This window comes from Pleurodeles waltl, chromosome 7 (assembly GCF_031143425.1).
Source record: "Pleurodeles waltl isolate 20211129_DDA chromosome 7, aPleWal1.hap1.20221129, whole genome shotgun sequence".
Taxonomy (NCBI): domain Eukaryota; kingdom Metazoa; phylum Chordata; class Amphibia; order Caudata; family Salamandridae; genus Pleurodeles; species Pleurodeles waltl.
In genome coordinates, this window is record NC_090446.1 from 1,112,064,003 (window position 1) to 1,112,087,456 (window position 23,454).

Genomic DNA, 23,454 nt, shown 5'->3' on the forward strand with positions numbered 1-23,454 from the left:
AATTATAAACTAAATATATAAATATCAGCAATTTAAATTTTTGTGCACTTTGAGTTTTGTTTGTAGCTAAAGAACAAATAAATGTAAAGGTTGTGAGTAACAGTACAGTAGAGGAGAGTGTCATAAGGTGTACTGGAGTAGCATGTAATGTAGTGCAATGGAACAGCATACATTGGAGTGGTGTAGAGTGGAGTGGCTTAGAGTTGAGCTTTGTACATTGCAGTGCAGTACAGTGGAGTGGCGTATTGTATAGTGGCTAGTGGCCTAGAGTGGAATAACATAGTGTGCAGTGTTGAGGAATGGAGTGGAGTGGCATACAGTAGAATGACGTACCATTCAAGTGACAAACAGCGGAGTGGAATAGAGTGTAGTGTGGAAGAGTGTAGTAGCTTACAGTGAAGTAGCGTTCAGTGTAATAGGGGAGAGCCGTACAGTGGAGTGAGATATGGTGTAGTGGCATATAGTAAAATAGCCTAGAGCAGAATGTCAGAGTGGAGTGGTGTAGAGTGGAGCAGCATATGGTGGAGTGGCATAGAGTAGAATAGCATGTAGTGGAGTGCTGTACAGTGGAACAGCAGAGAGTGGAGTAGCATAGAGGGGACCAGTGTGTAAAGCACATTGGTTTACACTGGAGCACCATAGAATGGAGTGGCATAGAATGGCGTGTGGTAAAGTAGTATACAGTAGTGTACAATGGAGTTGCTTGTAGTGGAATACTGTATACTAGAGTGGCGTACAAAGGAGTCGCATACAGTTGAACAGTGTAGAGTGGATTGGCATACAGTGTAGTGGCATACAGTGGAGAATGGAAGAGTGGGCTGGCCTACAGTGGAATAATGTGGTGTGGCACAGAGTGGAGTGTTCTAGAATTGACTGGCATAGAGAGTGGTGAGGTACAGTGTAGTGGTATATAGCAGAGTAGCACAGAGTGGTGTGACATACTCTAAAGTGGCATACAGTGGAGTAGTGTACACTGGAGTGGGGTAGAGTTGAGTGACATAGAATGTAACAGCATACAGTGAAGTGGCGTACAAGATGGCAGCATACAGCTGAGTGGCGTAGAATGGAATGAGTGACTGTAGTGGCATACAGAGGAATAGCACAGATTGAAGTGGCGCAGAACAGAGTGGTGAACATTGTAGTGGTGTACAGTGGAGCAGAGTAGGGTGTAGTGGAGTCGACTATCAGGCTGTACAGTGAAGTAGTGTACTGTGGAGTTGCTTGGAGTGTTCTAGAGAGGAATGGAAAACAGTGGAATAGGGTAGAGTGGAGTGATGTAGAGCGGAGTTGCATACAGTGAAGTAGTGTACAGTGGAGTGGTATAGGGTGGAATAACTGAGTGTTACTGATGTACAGTGTAGTGACAGAGTGGAGCGGAATATAATGGAATAGCTTACAGCAGAGTGGCGCAGGATGGAATGTTGTGCAGTGGAATAGAGTAGAGTGTAGTAGGGTAGAGTGGACTGTCATATGGTGAAGAGGCATAGAGGGCGTGATGGAGAATATAATAGCGCACAGTGGGTTGTCTTAAAGTGGAGTGATGTATAGTCAAGTGGAGTACAATGCAATGACAAACTGGAGTGGCACAGAGTTGAAAGGCACAAAGTGGAGAGGCACAAAGTGGAACAGGGTTGAGTGGGGTAGTGGTTTGGCGTCCAGTGGAGTGGTGTTGGAATGCCATATACTAGAGTGGCGAAGAGTGGAGCAGCAGTGGGTGAAATATCATAGAGTGGAGTGTCATACAGTGGAGTATAGTGCAATAGTGAAGAGTACTGGAGTAGAGTGGAGTGGCACAGACTGCAGTGACGTATACAGTGGAATAGCGTAATGGAGTTTGTTAAAGTGGAGTGGCATCTTGGAATAGCATAGAGTAGGGTGGCATACAATGGAGCGACAGAGTGGAGTGACATACCGTGCAGTGTTGGAGAATGGAGTAGAGTGAAGTGAGGTACAATTTAGTAGCATACAGTGGAACAGGGTGGAGGGGAGTGGTGTGCACTGGAGTAGCATACAGTGAAAAAGCGTACACTGGAGCAGGGTAGAGTGGAGTGGTGTTGGTTGGAGTGGCATACATGAAGTAGCATAGAGTAGAGTGGTGTAGAGTTGAATGAGGTACTGTGGAGTGCCATACAGTGAAATAGCACAGACTGGAGGGGCTCACAGTGTATTGGCATAGAGTGTAGTGTTGTAGAGTTGAATATCATAGAATGGAGTGGCAAACAGTAGAATAGCTTAGTGTATAGTGGCATAGAGTGGCATGGCATATAGTGGAGTGGCATGAAGTGGAGTAATGTACAGTGGAGTGGTGTAGAGTGAAATAACAGACTGTTACTGGCTTCCAGTGTGGCGACAGAGTAAAGTGTCATATAATGGAAAAGTGTCCAATAGAGAGGCACTGTGGTGTGTGTCATACAGTGGACTAGCATAGAGTGTAATACAGTAGAGTGGATTGGCATAGAGTAGAGTTCTGTACAGTGTAGTGCCATAGAATGAAGTGATGTACAGTGTAATAGCATACAGTGGAGTAGCATAGAGTAGAAGGGCGTACAATGTATTGCCATACACTGGAATGTCATAAAATGGAGTGGAGAGGAGTGGCGTAAGTGCAGTAGAATACAGAGCAATAACATACAGTACAGTGGAGTACACTAAAGTGGCGTACAGTGGAGTGGCATTGAGCGGAATAGTGTAGAAAGTAGCATTGTAGAGTGGAGTTTTGTACAGTGGAATGGCATACAATGCAGTATCATAGGGTGGAAGGGTATACAGTGTATTGCTGTATACAGTAATGTCATAAAATGTAGTGGCGCATAGTGTAATAGTGTACAGTGTAGTGGTGCAGAGTGGAGTGCGGTAGATTGGAGTGGGCTAGGGTGACGTGCCATAAAGTGGATTACCATACAGTGGAGTGGCGTACAGTGGAGTGGTGTACTGCTGGATGTGATAATTGAAATAGACATAGCATAAAAGTGTGTTCACTGATGTAGATATAATGTGGCAGGAAAGTATATTATTTGGTTTAAATGGTAATTTTTGGTAGAATGTGTGAATAGTGTAAGTAGTTTGTTTTAAAGTTATAATTTTTAAAATACTTAGCTACATATGGTGCCACAGTATACTGTGGTCAGTTCACAGTATACCGAAGTACATTTGCATGGTAAGGCAGTATGTAAATTGCTAATGGCTTTGTTTTCCAAAGGTAAAAGGCAGCTATGTCCTTTTCATGACATTTTGTCTGTGTTTTACTGCGTACTGGGTTACGGTTTTGGATCTAGGTAAGTAGTAGGCTTTATTGTTGTCTCCTACATACTACTACTTCATCAAAGGGCTAATAGGCAGAGAAATATATTTATAATTTTCTATAGATTTTTTACAGCAGTTTAGGGAGAACTGCACATTATTTTGGTGATTGTTTTAGGTAGCTCAGTAATTTGTATGTATCACTGCAGTACTCCATAGACTTTTCATGAAGATTTAAATATGCAAACAATGGAAAATGCCCTGGAGTACACTATATTTGAGAAATATAGGGTACCACAGTATATTCTTAATTTTTTTTGTATTTTTGGTGCTGCTCTAATCAGTACATTTTTTGAAAAGGTATATAGAAATGTATAAATATTTTCCCTACCTATTACCACTTTAGCAAATTGGTAATAGGTAGGGAAAAATGTCAAAGCTAATACTTACCTACATCAAATGGCAAAACACAGAACACAGGCAAAGTGTACCTAAAAACTGCATAACTGCCGTTAAACATTTGTAAAGGCAGTCATAAGCCAATTACATAATGACTTGTTTTCGCTATGTTCTCCAGTAACTCCACCAAATACAAATAAATACCGCAAAATTTCACAAAAATACTGAGGTCACAGATACATAATGTCTAATTCTGCCAAATTTCATGTAAAACCGTCTGCCCGTTTGCACGCTATGCAAGATACAAGTCTAAAAAAAATGCATTTTGGGCCCCCCTTATATCTTTGCACTTCTTTGACCAATCACTGCAAAACTTTGCATCACCTGCCAATGTGGAATAAGAATAGCTTTTTTGAGATGCGTCAAATGGGCGCAAAGATATTAGTGACCAAATTTCCGAGGATGTAATATACATGGCAATCCTAAGTATAACGAAATTCTTTACGTATATATGTATGTATGTATATATATATATATATATATATATATATATATATATATATATATTACCTATTGGCAGTCGCCAGTAGGTAGTTGTAGTTAGGTCCATTTTTTCCATAGACTGAGCATTTATTGTTCTGCCAATAACTGTGGGACTCCTTGACGAATCATCACAAAAGTTTCAAAACGTATACTTTGGTCAGTTCAGCTGCTGTGTTGAAAGTTTTGGGGTGATCTGTCAGGCGGGGGCCGAGGGAAAAAGGGGGGCCCAAAAACACTTTTTCCCCATTTTAAGTATATGGGATTTTTCTAATTTTTTAACATGACTACAGACCAAACCACTGAACTGAACTACAACAAATTTGGCAGAATGCTAGGTCTTGGTGCAGAAAGCACGCTTTTTGTAAGTGGGTGTAAATCCCTTAAGAAGACTTCGAGAAATCTGAGTTTAAAAAATATACATGGGGACGCGGATCCACCGCGGATCCAACTGTCCCCATGCTGATATCTGATTGGCTGCCAACACTGCCCTTTTCTTTTAATTAGCCCCCGGGTGGGCCAGGTCCTGGGGCATTGGGGGCTTTAATAAAGGAGGGAAGCACTCATGGTCCCCCTCCTAGGGCTTCTACCAGCCCAGGGGGCTGCAACCTTCCTAGGGCAATCAGAATGCTAAATGCACGGGGGGCATGGACCACCCGGCAGCCCTGGGGACTGGCACTTCCCCTGGGCTTTAATCTAATACAGTGCGCGGGGCCACACGCCCCACCCACAGCCCCGGGGACCACCACCTCCCGGGGCTTTAAGCCGGGGACTGCCATGACCACAGGACTTCAATCAAATACATTGCAAGGGGGGGGATCACGTGCCCCACCCGACAGCCCCAGGGTCCACCACCTCCCTGGGGGTACTTTACACTGGAGGGGGGCCACATGGCCCCACTCGTGGAGCCAATAATGGCCCTGGAAACCGCCACCTTCTAGGGCTGGCTCCTGCTACGTCCCGGGGTGCCCACCCCTGGGTTATAGCTGCTTGCTCTGACTTGGCGGGAGATTTGACAGTCCGAGCAAACACTTCACTTTCTGCAAGTGAGAGCTGTCAAACACCTAATTTGCAGAATGTGAAGTTTTCATCTGTTTCCCTGCACACAAATATGCGTACAGGGAAGCAGATGAAAACATTGCTTCTAGGGAGCTGCTATTTAAAGAAGCTCCCTGCTTGTCACAGCAATGTCGGCTCCCGAAGGATGCAGGGAGCTAGCTAGGACCGCATGGCCTTCAGGCAACCTCGCGGTCCTGTCTGTCTCTCTCTCTCTCTCTCTCTCTTCCATCCCATAAAGGGATATTATAGTTACTTGAGATAACTATAACAGGTGAATGAATTGCTATGGTTTTGTACGTTTCAAATGTGAGCCTAACAATTACGTCCCTGTAACCTTTGATTTTTTAACTGAATGTCTTATATGGAAAATGTCACTTACCCAGTGTACATCTGTTCGTGGCATGTAGTGCTGCAGATTCACATGCTATGCATATCTCTTCCGACATCTAGTGTTGGGCTCATATCTCTTCCGACATCTAGTGTTGGGCTCGGAGTGTTACAAGATGTTTTTCTTTGTGGAAGTATTTTCGGAGTCACGGGATCGACTGACTCCTCTTGGTTACAGTGCGCATGGGCATCAACTCCATTGTTAGATTGTTTTGCTGCAAAGGGTGAAGGCAGGAGTGATAGAGTATAAGAATATAAAGAGATTTCCATGCAAGTGTAAATGTATCTACATATGTTCAAATGATAAACTTAAACGACTATAGGCTTCTGGGGAAGAGGGAGGGTGCATGTGAATCTGCAGCACTACATGCCACGAACAGATGTACACTGGGTAAGTGACATTTTCCATTCAATGGCATGATTAGCTGCAGATACACATTCTATGCATAGACTACAAAGCAGGTAGTCCTCGAAAAAAATAGCGGTGGCTAGCCTGTAGGAGTTGAAGTTGTTTGAAATAGTGTTCTTAAGACAGATTGGCCTACAGTGGCCTGTTGCTGTGAGAAAACATCAACACAATAGTGTTTTGTAAAGGTATGAGGAGTAGACCATGTGGCAGCTTTACATATATCAGCCATTGGCATGTTTCCTAAAAATGCCATTGACGCACCTTTCTTCCTTGTAGAATGTGCTCTAGGAGTGATTAAAAGTTGTCTTTTTGCTTTGATGTAGCATGGTTGTATGCATTTAACAACCCATCTTGCTAAGCCTTGTTTAGATATAGGATTGCCTTTAAGTAGTTGTTGAAAAGCAAAGAAAAGTTGTTTTGTTTTCCTAAAATCTTTAGTTCTATCTATATAGTAAATAAGAGCTCTTTTGAGATCTAGAGTATGAAGAATTCTTTCTGCAACTGAGTCTGGCTGTGGAAAGAAGTCTGGCAATTCCACTGTTTGGTTGATGTGAAAAGGAGACACTACTTTTGGTAGAAATTTTTGATTTGTCCTAAGTACAACGTTATGTTTGTGTACTTGTTAAAAAGGTTCCTCAAGACTGAACGCTTGTATTTCACTAACTCTTCGGAATGAAGTAATAGCTACAAGGAAGGCAACCTTCCATGTAAAAATTGAATTTGACAAGAGTGCATGGGTTCAAAAGGTGGGCCCATGAGTCTGATAAGTACGATATTTAGATTCCAAGAAGGAACAGGTGGAGTTCTAGGTGGAATAATGCGTCTTAATGCTTCCATGTAAGCTTTAATAACAGGGACTCTGAATAGAGAAGTGGGTTGAATAGTTTGTAAGTATGCAGATATTGCAGTAAGGTGGATTTTAATGGATGAGAGATCGAAATTTGATTTTAGCCAATGAACTAGGTAGCATACAATATGTTGTATAGATGCTGTAAGTGGGTCAGTGTTTTTAGATTGACAGTAGTGAACAAATCTTTTCCATTTGTTAGAATAACATTGTCTGGTAGTAGGCTTACATGCCTGCTTAAGCACTTCCATACATTCTGATGGGAGTTTTAAGTAACCAAATTCTATGACTTCAGGAGCCAAATCGCAAAATTCAGAGCACTGGGGTTTGGATGCCTGATTTGACCTTTGCTTTGGGTTAACAAATCTGGTATGTTTGGGAGTTTGGAATGAGGTACTACAGAGAGGTCTAGGAGTGTTGTGTACCAATGTTGACGTGCCCATGTTGGGGCTATGAGTATCATGGTCAGAGATGTCTGATGTAGTTTGCTGACCAGAAAGGGAAGTAGTGGGAGAGGGGGAAAAGCGTTAGCAAATATCTCTGACCAATTGATCCATAGAGCATTGCCCTTAGATAGGGGATGTGGGTGTCTGGATGCAAAGTTTTGGCATTTTGCGTTTTCGCTTGTTGCAAATAGGTCTATTTCTGGTGTTCCCCACTTTTGAAAGTACTTTTGAAGTAGTTGGGAGTGAATCTCCCATTCGTGAGTTTGTTGGTGATTCCTGCTTTGGAGATCCACTAACTGATTGTCTATTCCTGGAATGTATTCTGCTAATAGATGAATGTGATTGTGAATTGCCCATTTCCATATTGTCTGGGCTAGCAGAGACAGTTGAGATGAACGTGTCCTGCCCTGTTTTTTGAGGTAATACATGGTCGTCATGTTGTCTGTTTTTATCAGGACAGTCTTCTGTTTGAGAAGGGGTTGAAATGCTTTTAGGGCAGGAAACACAGCCAATAATTCCAGGTGGTTCATGTGAAAGTGTTTCTGTTTGGGATCCCATTCCCCTTGAATGGTATGATTGTTGAGATGAGCTCCCCAACCTACCATTGATGTGTCTGTTGTTATTATGGTCTGAGGCACAGGGTCTTGAAATGACCGCCCCGTCATTAGATTGCTGGGATTCCACCACTGAAGGGACGTGTGCGTTTGGCGGTCCATCAACACTAGATCTTGAAGTTGACCGTGTGCCTGAGATCAGTGTTGTGAGAGGCATTGTTGTAAAGGCCTCATGTTTAGTCTTGCGTGTGGAACTATGGCTATGCAAGATACCATCGTCGCTAGAAGTTTCATGACAAATTTTACAGTGTATTGTTGATTTGGATGGATATGTGGTAAGAGATTTTGGAAAGCCTGTATCCTTTGTGTATTTGGATATGCTAGGGCTTTTTGAGTATTCAGAATAGCAACTAGGTAAGGGTGTACCTGTGCTGGCTGAAGGTGTGATTTCTGATAATTTAGAGTTAACCCTAGTGAATGCAGGGCTATTATTACATACTGAGTGTGTTGTTGGCATTATGTAAAATTGCTTGATTTTATTAGCCAATCATCTAGATGTGGAAAGATGTGAATGTGTTTTCTTCTTAAGTAGGCTGCTACTACTGCTAGCCATTTTGTGAACACTCTTGGTGCTGTTGTTATGCCGAACGGCAAAACCTTGAACTGTTAATGTTTTCCTGCTATGACGAACCTGAGGTATTTTCTGTGAGTTTGATGGATGGGTATATGGAAATACGCATCTTTGAGGTCTAAAGCAGCTCTTTTTGTAGGAGTGGAATGACATCATGCAGAGTTACCACGTGAAAATGTTCTGACAGGATGTATAGATTGAGAGGCTTGAGGTCTAGTAGCCCTTAGAGAGCCATCCTTTTTTGGGGAATGAGGACGTATAGTGAGTATACTCCTGTTCCTTGCTGCGAATGTGGGACCAATTCTATTGCTTGTTTTATTAGTAGGGATTGCACCTCCTGTTGCAACAGAACGTTGTGTTCTGGGGACTGGGGACAGTTTGTGGTAACGTGGTGGAATGTTTGGATGGGTGGAGATTAATTCTAGGCAATAGCCATTGCGGATAATTGATAACACCCAATTGTCTGTGGTGATATTTTGCCAATGAGAGTGGAATTGCTGTAGTCTTCCCCCCACCAGAGATGTGTGTGGATGAGGGATGGGGAAGAAGTCACTGGATGGTGAATTGGCTTGTTTTAAGGCTTGGAACCTGCCTCTGTTTTTGAAATATTGTCCTCTATAGGACCCTCTAAACTCCCCCTCTTTGATATTGTTGTTGCTGTTGTCCCTGCTTTGCCTGGGAGGTAGAAGCTTCAGAGGTTTGTGGTTTGAATCCTCCTCTAAACTGTGACCTGCGAAAGGAGCCTCTACATGGTGTGGTATATAATGCTCCTATTGCTTTGGCAGTATCAGAGTCTTTTCTTCGTTTTTCAATAGTGGTATCTACTTCAGGTCCAAATAAGTGTTTTTATCAAAAGGCATGTTAAGTACTTCCTGTTGAATTTCTGGTTTAAAACCAGATGAGCGTAACCCTGCATGCCTTCTTATTGCAATGGCAGTATTTACACTCCTTGCAGCTGTATCAGCAGCATCGAGGGCAGACCTTACCTGGTTGTTACTTATGGCTTGTCCCTCTTCTACAACCTGTTGTGCTCTCTTTTGATGCTCTTTGGGGAGGTGCTGTATGATTTCCTGCATCTCATCCCAGTGGGCTCTATCATACCTGGCAAGAAGTGCTTGCGAATTTGCAATACGCCATTGGTTGGCCGATTGTGTGGCTACTCTCTTGCCAGCAGCATCCAACTTTCTACTTTCCTTATCAGGTGGAGGAGCATCCCCTGGGGATTGTCTGTTAGCTCTTTTCCTAGCTGCACTCACCACTACTGAATCTGGAGGGACTTGGTGAGTGATATAGTCTGGGTCTGTAGGAGCAGGTTTATATTTCTAGTCAATTCTGGGAGTAATTACTCTAGCTTTGACTGGCTCACTAAAAATGTGGTCCGCATGTTTGACCATTCCAGGCAACATGGGAAGACGCTGGTATCTAGAGTGGGTGGAAGGGAGAGTGTTGAATAAGAAATCCTCTTCTAAGAGCTCAGTATGCATAAGCACCCAATGATAGGCTGCTACCCTAGAGACTACCTGGATGTAGGCAGTAGTGCCCTCTGGTGGAGAAGGTTTGGAGGGATATAGGTCGGGATCATTGTCTGGAATAGGATCCGGGTCATATAGATCCCAAGGATCCACTGTATCTCCATGAGAATATGGAGAGTGTGTTGGAAAAGACAAAGGTGGTGGACTATTTTGTGGAGGTGAAAAATAAAGCTGTGGAGAATGTGGAGGAGAAGTAGGGACAGGTGCTGGTTTCTCCTTTTGCTTTTGGACTTTTGCTGGTGGTTGAGCAGAGTCTAATTCTTCTTGAAAAGTCAGCTTTTCTTTAGTCTTTAAAGGAGATGCAGTAATAATTCTTCCAGTTTCTTTATGAATAAGGATTGTCTTTCATCCATAACCTCCAATATTGGCTGAATCTCAGTGTCCTCATCAGAAGGCTTGTAAGATTCTTGCATCGGCTTTGAGATGTGTTTCAGTTTGCTCGAAAGTCCTTGCTGCTCTGTGTATGACGATTTTTTCGGTACTGAATTTTGAATCTTTTTCGGTCCTGAAAATGAAGTCGGCTGTTTCGGCTCCGAAGCAGGGCGTTTTACTGGCATTCGAAGTGGAATTTTAACCGACTTGCTCGACTCCGAAGTGGATGTAGGTCTTTTTCAGCGCCGAACCAGTAGGTCGGTCGATTACAGTCTTTTTTCGGGCCGAACGATGGCCTTCTGGCAGTGGTGTACCTAAGGCCTTTGGTAGTTTTTTATATATGGGGGTAGGGGCTGACGTACTCACGTGCTGGCCAGTAGTGATAGGTGTATCTTCTTCTGATTCTTGCTCGGAGTCGGTATCTCGGATGGAGATTGCTGTTTGCGCCTGCTCTTCTTCCATGACATCGAGATGTTCTGTACTTTTTGACGCCATTTCTAATCTCTTAAGGTCTTCTTAGTTGAAATGATCGACAGGCCTCACAATCTTCTTCTCGGTGGTCCGGAGAAAGCCACAAATTACAAACCAGGTGTTGGTCTGTATATGGGAACTTCGCGTGGCACTGAGGGCAGAATCGAAATGGAGTCCGATCCAGCAGGCTTCCATGTGGTAGGCCCAAACAGGCCCGAGGCGGGCACACATGCCCAAAAGGGAGAAATCTAGATTCCGACTGTACTATCGGTTCAATGCTAGATGTGAAACGCAATCGAAACAATACCGACGATTAAATAGGTTTTCTAACGTTTTCCAATTCGAAATCTCGGAGCGAGAGGAAACACGTCCGAACCCGACAGAGGAAAGAAAACAATCTAACAATGGATTCGGGGCCCATGCACACTGTAACCAAGAGGAGGAGTCACTCAATCCAGTGACTCCGAAAAGACTTCTTCAAAGAAAAACAACTTGTAACACTCCGAGCCCAACACTATTTGTCGGAAGAGATATGAGCCCAACACTAGATGTCGAAAGAGATGTGCATAGCATGTGTATCTGCAGCTACAAAGGTGTCTTTATTACCTTTTATTTACATTTTTTTTTAAATAAAAGACGTCACCCCATAGAACCCATTAGAAACATTTCCTAAGCTTAAGAGTTCCCACTACAACTATCTGGCAGGCTCTCAGAGGCCCAAGCTAAAATCAGTCCTTGCAAAGGGCATCTGCACGTCACAGCTAGGTATCCGGCTGACAGGTACATAAATATTTAACATCGGAGACAGTTGCAGTACCTGACACCTAGGTCTCCTGAGCAAGCATTGCTCGCAGCAGCTCATTGTAAGAGGATTTGTCTGGTGCTGCTAGTTGCAGATAACATTTCCTGTCAGTCTTAGTACTGCCTTCTTTATTTTGGAAGCCGGAAACCTCTTGTAAATCAGATGTGTGGGATGGTGTGGGTGGCATCACCAGGCAGCACTCTACCTCCTTGTGCCTTCAGATCTGCCCACAAACAGGAGAGCCTTCCCCCAGGCCGCTGAGCCACCAGAAAGGGCTACTGACTAGAGAGGAAGACAGACAAAATTCTACTTTGCTTATCATAGGGTTTAGGTAAGAAAAGTAGATGTGCCGTTATTCCTCTCTAGCTATTTGGCCCTACTGGTGAGAAAGTAGTCTCTAGGAGAGACGCTTCAGAACTGGCTGTTGTATGCAGCTCGGGGTGTGTATGTCCCACAGGGAAGGGTAGCAACTAATTAGGAGTGGCGTTTTATCCATGTTGTGGGACAGAACAGGTCACACTGCGCTCACTCCTTCAATGGATATCTTTGAAGGAATGACTACTGCTCTACAATTCCTGGTCTCCTCTCTGTCCTTGCTAATGTTTCTCTACATTGCACCCAGGGGCGGCTCCTCCACTAAGGTGGAAGAGTGCCGCCCCCCTGCTTTCAGAAGGGAAGGAAAAATAAAATGATAATAACGCTTCGTTATTATCATTTTATTTTTCGGTGAGCCAGATTAAGGCGGGCTGGGCTATAGGGGACTGGAGGGAGGAGTGGTTGGAGCACCATAAGTGCGCATGTGTGTTTGGCCGGCCAAACAGACATGCACACTTTGCATTTCTCCACCCGGCTGTATTGAGCAGCCAGGAGAAAAAAGTGCACAGGGTGCCACTCCCTCTGTGAGCTTCGAAGCAGGGCGCTCAGACCAATCACGGCACTGCTGTCATGCTGGTGACAGCTGCATTGTTATTGGAGGGGAGTCTGGAAGCCTATGTGCTTCCAGGAAGAGGATGGAGGAGACAAACCCATCTCTGCAGGAAAGAGGTAAGTGTTTTTTTTTATTCCCCCGCCACCCCATTCGCTGGCATCAGTTACTGCTTGCACCACAACATTAGTGTTCCAGAATCCGAAGGGTACTGTGCCACCCTTCCCTTGCTTTCCTAACTTGTTTTAGGGATTGTTTTGTTTTCTGAATGGTGTTCTACATGTGATGCCTTCATTGATATTTGTTAAGAAAATGATCTTGCACGTACTGTTAACAAGAAGAATTATCCCCTGTGAACAAAGAATCCAGATATGCCCTAAGAGATCGCAGCGTAACTATACGCTACGCTTCTGTCCACAACAGTAACTTCTGCACTGGAGTTCAGAAGTATGTTTACAGCTAAAACATCAACAGAGGTATTTATGTGCTGATTTGTCTCAGAAGGAACAGTGACAGTTTCCCTAAGGTAGCATCAGACAAACCAGTGACTCCGCAGATTAAGGGCCTGATTTAGATGTTGGCGGTAACGGTCCTGCCATCGAAATACCATTGGATTTACCACCCGCCGCCTTGGTGGTCCACCCACCGAATTTACATGTTGGTGGTCCCATACACAAAAGACTGCTGCTGAACCACCGACTCCGTGAGGAATCTCCAGCCACTGCGGCAGCGGGATTGGACAGGGGGCTGGTGGCGGGACTCGAGCCAGCCGTCCCACTGAGCAGATATGATGTGCCTTCCTACTAGGCTGACTGTGGTGGTGTTACCTTCCAATCTGAGATGGTGGATTGGAAGGAAAAGGGGCACAAAACTCACCTTTTCCCACGTTTCTGCTTCCGTTTCAGACTGGACTAACTGAACATCACCTGCCATTGCTGCTGCCACTGGACCACGGAGGAGACACGACCCTGCTGTTGCCGCACTTGAAGGAAGGGAATCGCCATTACCTGTATGCGTTGTGTGGTTACTGTACAAGGGCTCAGGGCTTATGCAGACATATGCCAGAAACGCATTTGTGTCATAGATGGGTGGGCACACACGTGTACGAGACACATGTCGCACACATACCCAATTGTTAATGTGATGCCAGCATTCATTGCCAAATAAACGCTAGCATCACAATAACAATAGCATCATACTTGTCAACATGTCTATGTGTGCACATTGCAAGGGAATCTGTACCTGTAATATTATGAGTCTAGTTGTGTATGTGGGTCGGAACATATATGTGTGTGTGTGTGAGTGGAATGACTGGAGTGGGTGATGTGGTTCTATCAGTATGTGCCCCACGTGCATCTGTGTCTGATGTCTGTTGGGTTGCGTGTTGCATTGCTGTGTGCAACATTCAGGAGTGTGTTGTGTGGTGGTCGTTGTAATGTGTGCAATTGTGCTTTTGTGTATGCATGTTTGTATTAATGCGTGTGCCGTTATATTGGTTGTTGTGGTTGTGTTGTGTGTGCAGTATCAATGGTGTGTGTATGTTGTGCAATGGATGTATGGCAATGTGGGTTTCTAGCATGTAGATGTTGTGCTGCGGTGTAATGGCATGGATATTGGTGTTATGCTGTATGCTGTGTAGTATGTTGTGCAGGTAGGCACATATGGCTAAGGAATGGTGTGTGTCACTTACCTTGCTTCGATAGCCACTACCATTGTACAGTGTGCAATGGCTCCTGTGATGGTATCCCGCCGTCAGCAATCCGCCATTAGAACACTTTCGGCAGAGGTATAACATCTAAATATGGCAGGCGGAAGATCGTCAGCTTGACGGAGTACTTGGGACCACTGCGGTGGCGGGGCGGCGGTCTTACCACCAAGATGTAAATTAGGCCCTAAATACTTTCAACATGAAGTCAATGAAGTGGCAATAAATTGAGTAACCATAGCAAATGAGCTGGTAATGTCTTGGTGTAAGTGACACTGTGCATGTTACATACAAATGAGGCCCACTTTTGTGGTAAACATAAACCAATTCTTGACTAATCCTTTAGATCGTGTATATAGAAGGTTTAGGGTATGGGAACTAATATTTGGAACTGTAATAATTGCTAACAGTGAGCGAGATCAATGTATTATTTCATAAACAGGCTGACAGTTGCACTAACAAAAATAACGAAAATGAAGGAAAGAGAAAATCTACCATTCTGCTGTTTAGGAAGCTGCATGCACTAAGCAACATTGCAAGACCGCCTGGCCAAGCACAAAGCTAATGTGAAATGAAATGGGGTTTCTTACAATTGCCTACTTTTGGGCTATATCTCTAACTGAGGCATTTTTCACTCAGCAGTATAGATGAAATTAGCTGCACACACAACAACCCCCTTCTCTCGCAATAGAGAAGCATTGAGCAAAAAGGTATAAAGAGACCTAAGAACTAAGGAAAAATAGCCATGAAGACAGGTTGTTGGGGAGAAAGCTGGAGAGGCAGAGCGGTATGCAGGAATAATACATGGCTTTCTGCAATGTAAAAGCAGGTTATGCGAATAAATCAACCAAAACCTTAATTCAGAAACTGTCAATAATATGGTTTAGATGTCTGACTAAAGAATGTAGCAATGTGCAACGTAAAACACTTTGGGTTTTTCTCATATTCATTTTGTTTTATATCATGGTTGAGGAAATAATAGTAATAGATCGTATAATTAATATAGACAAGGTCTGCGCGCTGATTGTACACAATAAAACCATAACAAATAATCATTATAAACACCAATTGCAGTGCGTCTATTGCTTTCAGAGATCAAGGTAAGGATCTGCCAAACTACAAGTAACCCCTGCAGAGCAGAGTACCTCTGACAGGGTTGTCTGACTCACAACTCACTAAATGTGGATGCATCTAGATCATTACAGAGAAGGGTGAGACACACCTGCCCATTTTCCGTTTCTCCAACTAGGGGACGATAAGCAAATAGCCCCTTTGGTTTAAGGAAATCTATCAGGGTGTGCCCCACATTTAGGGGGGTTCACAACAATCTTGAAACAGCTTAACTGTGGTAGTAAGAGCTTCACTGCTTTTGTTACACCAAGCTGTGCCCATGATACTGCTCCAGGCTTTGTGTTTATGGTACTCAATGCTATGGCCATCATTCTACTTCGGAGTCTGATCCAATAGGTCAGGTCAATAAAGGCAATCTTGAATCAGTCCACCATTTAGACAGTATATACATTCCCTATTTATGTTTCTCATAAACTTAGATCTTGAGACTTAGCAGATCCCAAAGCCCACTTCAATGTTGTCGAGAACAGTAGACCCATGGCTGAAGGAGACCCTCTGGGCACTGATCCCACACTGTGATGCAGATAGGCAACCATCAAGACACTTACCTTGAGCTCTTCAGTTCTCCAGCACTTGATCTCTCTAGTTCTGGGCAGAGATTCAGCAGAAGATCATAGTAATTCTGTGTTTTAAAGTGTGATGGGAACACCACACCCTTACAGCCAACCTATGAGAAGAGGGAAAAGCGTGGATAGAATGAGAATAATGGAACGTGGAGAGGGAAAAGGGCAAACTCGTTGCCAGCCAACGAGATGAACATGGACAGAAAGTAAGAATGGCAAAGGCAGCTTAGAAGGAAAACTGCTACATAGCGAGACACTGAAAAAAGCAGACCTACATGTGATGTACATGCACATTAGAGGCCCTGCCAACCATTGTGTTTGCCAAGCGAGGACTTGTGCAGTAAGTGCTGCAAATATGCCTACATAATGCTCAGCTGGGCCTCTGGGCTCAAGAGTCCATGGGCCTAAATGCTGTAGTGTCTCCGACCAATGCATAGACTTTCTTCAGAAGGGTGTGGCGCACTTGCCACAGTAGAATTGGTGTTTCTGCTTGTGTGCGTAATAAGTGCAAACACAAACGCATTCGTTCATGATCATAGATAGCCAGCTAACTAACCATCCTTCAGACTGGCAGACTGTGACTCCAGAGAAGATGTGTGGCCCCTCTTCACCCTGCAGAAATCTCTCATTCAGTCAGAAGAGTCTCGCGCAGCATGAACAACTATCGCAGCCTGGTCTCAGCTGTGGGTAGCGTTCACACACCTCACACACCTACCGTGCTGTCTCCTTCGTTACCCTGACCACGCAGCCTTGTCCATCGCGGTTCCTCACTGACACTATCAGCCTGTGTTCAGGTGATCCACCATTCTAATAAATAGCACTATACATAGCGTCCACTTAACCCTGGAGGTCTGGATTGTGGCGGAAGAGTTGTAAAGGTGAGAGTTTAGCAGAGAGCTAAAGGAATGAGACAGAGAGAGGCAGAGAGCTGAGGAAGGGGAGGGGGAGACAGGCACTAGCGCCAAGCCCGACTCTGGGTCTAGCCCCAATGTATACTTAAATATACTGCTAATCCTGTCCTGCATATCCAGCCACGGGGTGTTGTTTTAGGGTAAGGAGAGGCAGGAAAGGAGGACACCCCCAAACTGAGCCGACGCTGTGAACGGCATGTCTTGGCAAAATCAGAATCTTTCAGTTGAATTTCGCAGTGACAATGTGGCATTTCCCTCTTAATATAGAAAGAATGCAGTATGGAAAGGCATTCTGTATGTTGGGTCCAGCCTTTCGTGCGGTTAATTACTTTACTTTTAAAATACATTCTTGCAAGAAAGATTAACCATGCTCTGCTAACTCTCATACTTTGCCTTTCTAAGTTACCAATTTCTTGAGGTGATGCCCTGCGTGAGGTGAACAGGTTAGGAATGCAGAAATCTATTTAAAATTAATAGATTGATTAATGTCCAACCGGCGCACGCTGGCACTTTTATTACGGTGTTTACCAAGGAAATGTCCGAAAAAGATTGTTTAAATGTTTTTTCAAGTAAGTGTGCAAAAGGGAATTATTGTTCCATGTAAATTTCAAACTTTCAGCTTTTGTAGACTTCACACTCCCACCTAATGGGCTTCAAACTTTTTAATTAATTGTTATCTCGTTTGCAACGAGCTACACTTTATCCTATGGTAGTCTAACAGTGTTTGTGGAAATGATACCAACAGGAGGGGGGAAACATCAAAATAACCTGTCAACGACCAATGAAGGTTGCAATATGCTTGTAGAACCCCATCCTTCGTGTATATATAAAGTCTAAGCCATAGGTGGATGAATCAGAGAGTTTTAGAAGGGGTCAGCAATGGAAAAGTCGACAGACAGTCTTACACATCTGACTAGCTGGGAAACAGGATCAATCAATGAGATGATACGAGATAACATTGAATGTATGAAAGAGGTGCAGCTATAAGGTGTGATGATGAGTATTTAAGGACCTATGGAAGTCGAGAAAGCCATTTTAGAATACTGATTGTGGTAGTAAAGTATTTCACAAAGTGGAGCCGTGTACATAAACAGCAGGTTTCTATCTGAAAGACAACGTAATGAGTTGGTTGTGGTTTGTCAACTCTAGATAGACAAGCTAAAATACACTTTCTTTAAAGATATCTTTTTATTTGTTTTTATAACAGTGTATATATCTCCCTCATACAGCGTGATTAGCACATCAAGTCATACAGAAAATTTCCACAACCCAGTCCGGGTATATTTAGTCAAGATGATCCCACCATGCATCCCATATGTTAAAGTATTATCATGGGCAACCATGAGCTGTATAGATTGATTTCTTGAACACTGCCTACATGTCAATCCCCGGAATCCTCTCGACAATCTTCGGGGGCCCATATAGCGTTAAGCAACGCCATGAAGCAGACGATCACTGAGACAGCTTCTAACTCTTTGATACCTAAAAGACCATGCTTCAGTTTTGGAGTCAGTGTATGACCTACTATTCTACTGAGTGTCATGCATGGCGGTCCAATGTGTGGCAATGAGGGTGTAATTCCATATCATGTAAAAGAACCCAACACACTACTCTAGGCAGTGGTTGTCATTTTTCTTTACTATCTGCCATACCTTATTTAGGTCATAGTACACCAGGTGGAAACATTTAAATTGGATTAGTCTAAGCTTGGCAGATATCGTCAGACACCTGGAGGCCATTTTGGCTTCTTGTCACTCCCCTTCTGTAAGTGGACCAGCATCTTGCTGCCAGTTGTCCCATAGTCAGGTGAGGGGACCTGGTGTATGTACCACTAGTGTCCTATAGATACAGCAGATCCCTTCACATCCCTGCCGTTCCATCATCACTTTATGCTAAACTCTAGCACTTGCTTCAGGACAGGGTCATATTGTGCCATGACATGCTGGAGCTGTAAGTATTGGAAAAAGTGAGTTTTGTGAAGCTGAATTTCTGCGGCAAGTGTGTCAAAATTTAATTGTCAGACGTCCTCTACTTTTGAAAACTCAATCAAGTCCAAGGCCTTGAAATCTTCCAGTTTCGACACCTGAAGGAGCCAGGAGCACTGCCATAGTGGAGGATTCATTGGTAATGGACTTATGCCATTAAATGAATTTACTTTAAGGGCATTGTGTCAGCAGATCAGGGGTTCCCAGTTGGCTCTGTTACCCCCTTGGGAACTGATAAATCATAAAGTATCGCCTCTGAATCCCAGGCTGATAGGGAGTCCTGCTCTAGGCAGTCAAACAGGTCGTCGCAGTTCGCAAATATCCAGTCTTCGATTATCACCTGTTTTGATGCCCAATAATAGAGGCACGTATTCAGGATCCCCAACCCACCACTGAATGGGGATTGCATGCATTTAGTGAGAGAGACTTGGGGCTGTACACCAGCCCAGAGGTACTTATTAAGTAGTGGATTAATTCTGGTGCAAAGGGACTGAGTATGGCCCCAGGAGAGCATATAAAAATCACAGCAACACCACCATTTTAAACAAAGCCCGTTGACCCATAATCAACAGAGGGAGTTTATCCCACACCATGATCTCCCTGTGCATAGTTTGCAGTAAGGGGTGATGTTGAGATTCCACGACTGTTGTCAGTCTGTGGCTAAATGTATTCCCAGGTATTTAAAGAGTCCATCTTTCAGTGTAGGGGACCAGGTGGTAGCAACAGTGGGACAAAGACCAGCTACAGACATTTAATATGGTTCACATGCAGACCAGACCCTTCTCGATAGATAGGCTAGTCTAGTAATCTGGAGATGGATTGCTCTGGTCTCTGCACAAAGTCTAAAAGATCATCAGCACTGAGGGACACCTGATCCTCGTGCATGGAATCCCAGGGGCTATTGGATAGCTGGGCATCTTGATGGATCCATTCTGCTAGTGGTACGGCCACAAGTGCAAAGAGGAGAACAGAGGACATTCCTACCTATCTTAATCAGGAATGGAGAGGTCAGAGTGCCACTGAATCAGACCCCCTCCCAAGATTTAGAGGAGAGCATTCGGCTTAATTGTAAGAAGCAGTGTCCAATGCTCATCGTATGGAAGATATGTCAAATGAACGACAAATAGACTGAATCAAAGCTTTTTTAAAGTTGATTAAAGCCAGGGCCATTCTCTCCTGCATCTACCCAGTTTGGCCATCGTGAGCTGCAGGCAACGAATGAAGCACCTAGTCTTGGTTTTAGCATAAAGCCTCCATGCTCTCTGCATCTCTTGCGGCAGAGGGAGCCATCCAAGGGGGGATTCTAGAAGCCAACAAAAAGTTACGTGTGGGGAGATAGTGCCTAGGATCCGCACCTCCCCTCTGCGACCTATGTGTCACGTTTCCCTCGTTTCGGGCCAACCTTGGAAATCCGAAGCACTCAGCATGCGCTGGGTCAAAATAGGAAAACAACAAAATGCCTCAATGTGCGCTGGCCTGGGCAACCACTTAGCCCTTGGGTGATACACACTATGCCAGACAGGGTCCCACAGCAGTGGTGTGCAACAGAATTATTTTGGGCCCCTGAGAGTTCAACGAACAGGGATGGGGCCAGCCAAGAGCCCCTGGAGAACACTGGGGCACAGAGCAGGGTGCAGGCAGGCAGACCAGCGCAAAGGTGCTCTTAGCAAAGTGGCAGTCCTTCTCTCAGCTCAGCAGGCAGCAGGTCAGCACAACCAAGCAAGTAAGTCCAATGGCAGTTCCTCCTGGCAGCACAGCAGTTCTCTGGCAATGTGTAGCATGTAGAGCCAGCAGCATCTGCTTACAAGTTCCATACAGTGTCTCTCCAAATGGAGTTACAATCTCTGTACTTATACTCAAAATGTCCTTGATCTAAGGCAGTGGTTCCCAACCTTTTGACTTCTGTGGACCCCCATTTTATCAATACTAGAGCCCGGGGACCCCCTCTGAATCATTATTGGAACACAGGGACCCCCACTGAGTCATTACTGATAGCTGGGAGCTAATATTATTAAATTTTTTAAGCAGTCGCGGACCCCCTGAGGAGGCTTCGCGGACCCCCAGGGGTCCCCGGCCCACAGGTTGGGAACCACTGATCTAAGGGTCACTTCAAAAGAACTTTGGAAGTGCCCAACACCCCCTTTCAACCCCAGCCCTGGCTCCAGACTTCAGTAGGTGGTAATCAGCCCATTGTGTGAGGGCAGGACACAGCCGATTCTCAGGTATGGTGTGAACGACCCTCCCTCTCCCCAGCCCAGGAAGACTATCAGTATGTACATGCCTCTTCTGTCATGCCCTGCCCTTCCTGTATGATGGCTGACTGGAAAGTATGCAAAAAGCCCAGCTGTCACTCTAACCTAGATGAAGAATGGAGTCAGGCTGCAAAGCACAAGCGTCATAAGCACAGTGAAATGCCAACTTTCTAAAAGTGGCATTTCCACAATAGTAATTAAAAATCCACCAACACCAATAAGCAGGATTTCTCACTACCATTCTAACCATACCAAACATGCCCACACAACTCCCCAGAGATCAGAAATTACAATTTAAGTATCTTTAAGGGAATTCCCCATTCTAGCCTATAAGAGGAGGAGGTCTCACAGAACTGAGAAACCAAATGGGCTGCTTGTCACTACTAGGCAATGTAACACATAAAATGTAATGTCCTTCCTTTTACATACACAGCACCTTGCCCATAGGGCCATCTAGGGCCTACCTTGGGGGTGACTAAGGTGTAGTGAAAAGGGAGTTTAGGGCTTGGTAAGTAGCTTGACTTGCCAAGTCAATGTGGCAGTAAACTGAGAAACATTTGAAAGACTACTTCTGCCGGTGGTGCAATCTGTGCTATAGGCCCACTAGTAGCATTTAATTAACAGGCCCTGGGTATATGGTATACCACTTTGAACAGGACTTGCAGGTAAATTGAATATGCCTAACAGGTGTAAGCCAATTATGTCAACTTTTAGGGGAGAAAGCACAGGCACTTTAGCACTGATTGACAGTGGTAAAGTGCCTAGAGTCCAAAAGCCCACAAAACGAGGGTCAGAAAAATAGGAGGAGAAGGGCGAAAAATTTGGGGATAACCCTGCAGAAAGAGCCAGTGTGAACAGTTGGCCAACAAAGGAAACACTGCATATTATCAAAACTACAATATACCAATAAAGGTATAGAGGGGAAGGATGAAACACAACTGTTAAGTAGTCAGATATCAAGAACAGGACAAGAGGCTGTAAAGTCAGCCAAGGAGAGCCTGAAAATAGATAGAAAGCAAAACCATGCACAGACACAAGACTAGATCAAAAGCAGGAAAGACATACTAGGAACTAGGATTACAGTGTAGGGAGTTGTACTCTGCAATAAACACAAGAAAAGCAAAGGATAACAAGAACAAATATTTTGGCACAGGAAGCATTGAGCTGCAAGAGTTGAAGCTTCTTAAGTAAGAAATTACATAACTTTCTTAATAGGGTCACCCTGCTAGGGATTGGTCAGCAGCCAATGCACCTCAAACAAATTAGCCTCCTGCTCCAGCCCACTGACAATTTGACTGGACAATCGAATGGCAGTGAAGTTTATAATACACTACAAAGATCATGCTGTGATCTCTCACTTTCCCAGACTGTGCAGGAATTCGTGCAAAGAGATGCTGAAGCAATTCAAGATTTACAAATTGCTGTTCATAGCAGAGTCTGAAAAATGTCCACACAGCTCAACTGTGGCTGAAAAATATCTAGAAAAATAAAATACTGCTAGTATCACATGCTATTTAATATCAGTTACCACTTAAAAGATAGTCCCTACAGTATTTCATGCTGGCAGTTCAAACAGAATACCCCCTAAAATAATTTGATATACCAGAAGAAACCAGCCCATGCTATAACAGGCCAACGTAAAGAAAGCAATATTTGCAACACCACATGTATCTGCCGGAAGACATTTTTCATAATAGAACATAACTTTCCAGAAGATAATATCAGCAAAATCACACCCCTGGTAATCTTCTTCTGGGCCAAACTGTGTTATCCTTTTTGTCAGTGAGTCAAAAATGTTACTTTATAGATAATAACATTCATTGTGAATATTCCCACCAGAACAAAAGCAAATAAACAAACAAAATTACAAAAATGACAATAGGTTGAAAACCTGTGGATGATAGCAAAGCCAAAACATATTTTCAGTCAAAACTAAAGCCTCTGAAGTAGCAGTAACTAGAGAATGCTGAGATAATTATATAAAGAACAAGAATACAAGAATGACAACACACTCACACATATGGATTGATAATACTGATATGAACAAGAAAGAAAGGAGGTGATTTGATATTGGGAGGTAAATTTTGATTTCAGTTTTGCTTCTACTGCATCCCAAAATGTTGTTACAGCTACAACTAACTTCAAGTTGTCACCTCTTGCCACTGCCTGGATTAGGGGTCCTATTTTAAGTTTAACTTTGAAGCCCCTTCTCTCCAATGCTGTTTCTTCGTAAATGCGGAGGATGTGTGCAATGGTTTCCATAGGGCAACCACAGAATCAACAACATTTACAT

General features: G+C 43.9%; 1 protein-coding gene across 1 annotated transcript in view; it reads right to left on the reverse strand.

Moving 5' to 3' along the window:
• ACSF2 (acyl-CoA synthetase family member 2) overlaps window positions 1–23,454 on the reverse strand; it is a 599,164-nt gene that overhangs the window by 308,227 nt on the left and 267,483 nt on the right. The window contains exon 5 of the mRNA XM_069200070.1: window positions 15,999–16,117. Coding sequence (XP_069056171.1) covers window positions 15,999–16,117 — 119 coding nt within the window. The remainder of the gene's footprint in view (window positions 1–15,998; window positions 16,118–23,454) is intronic.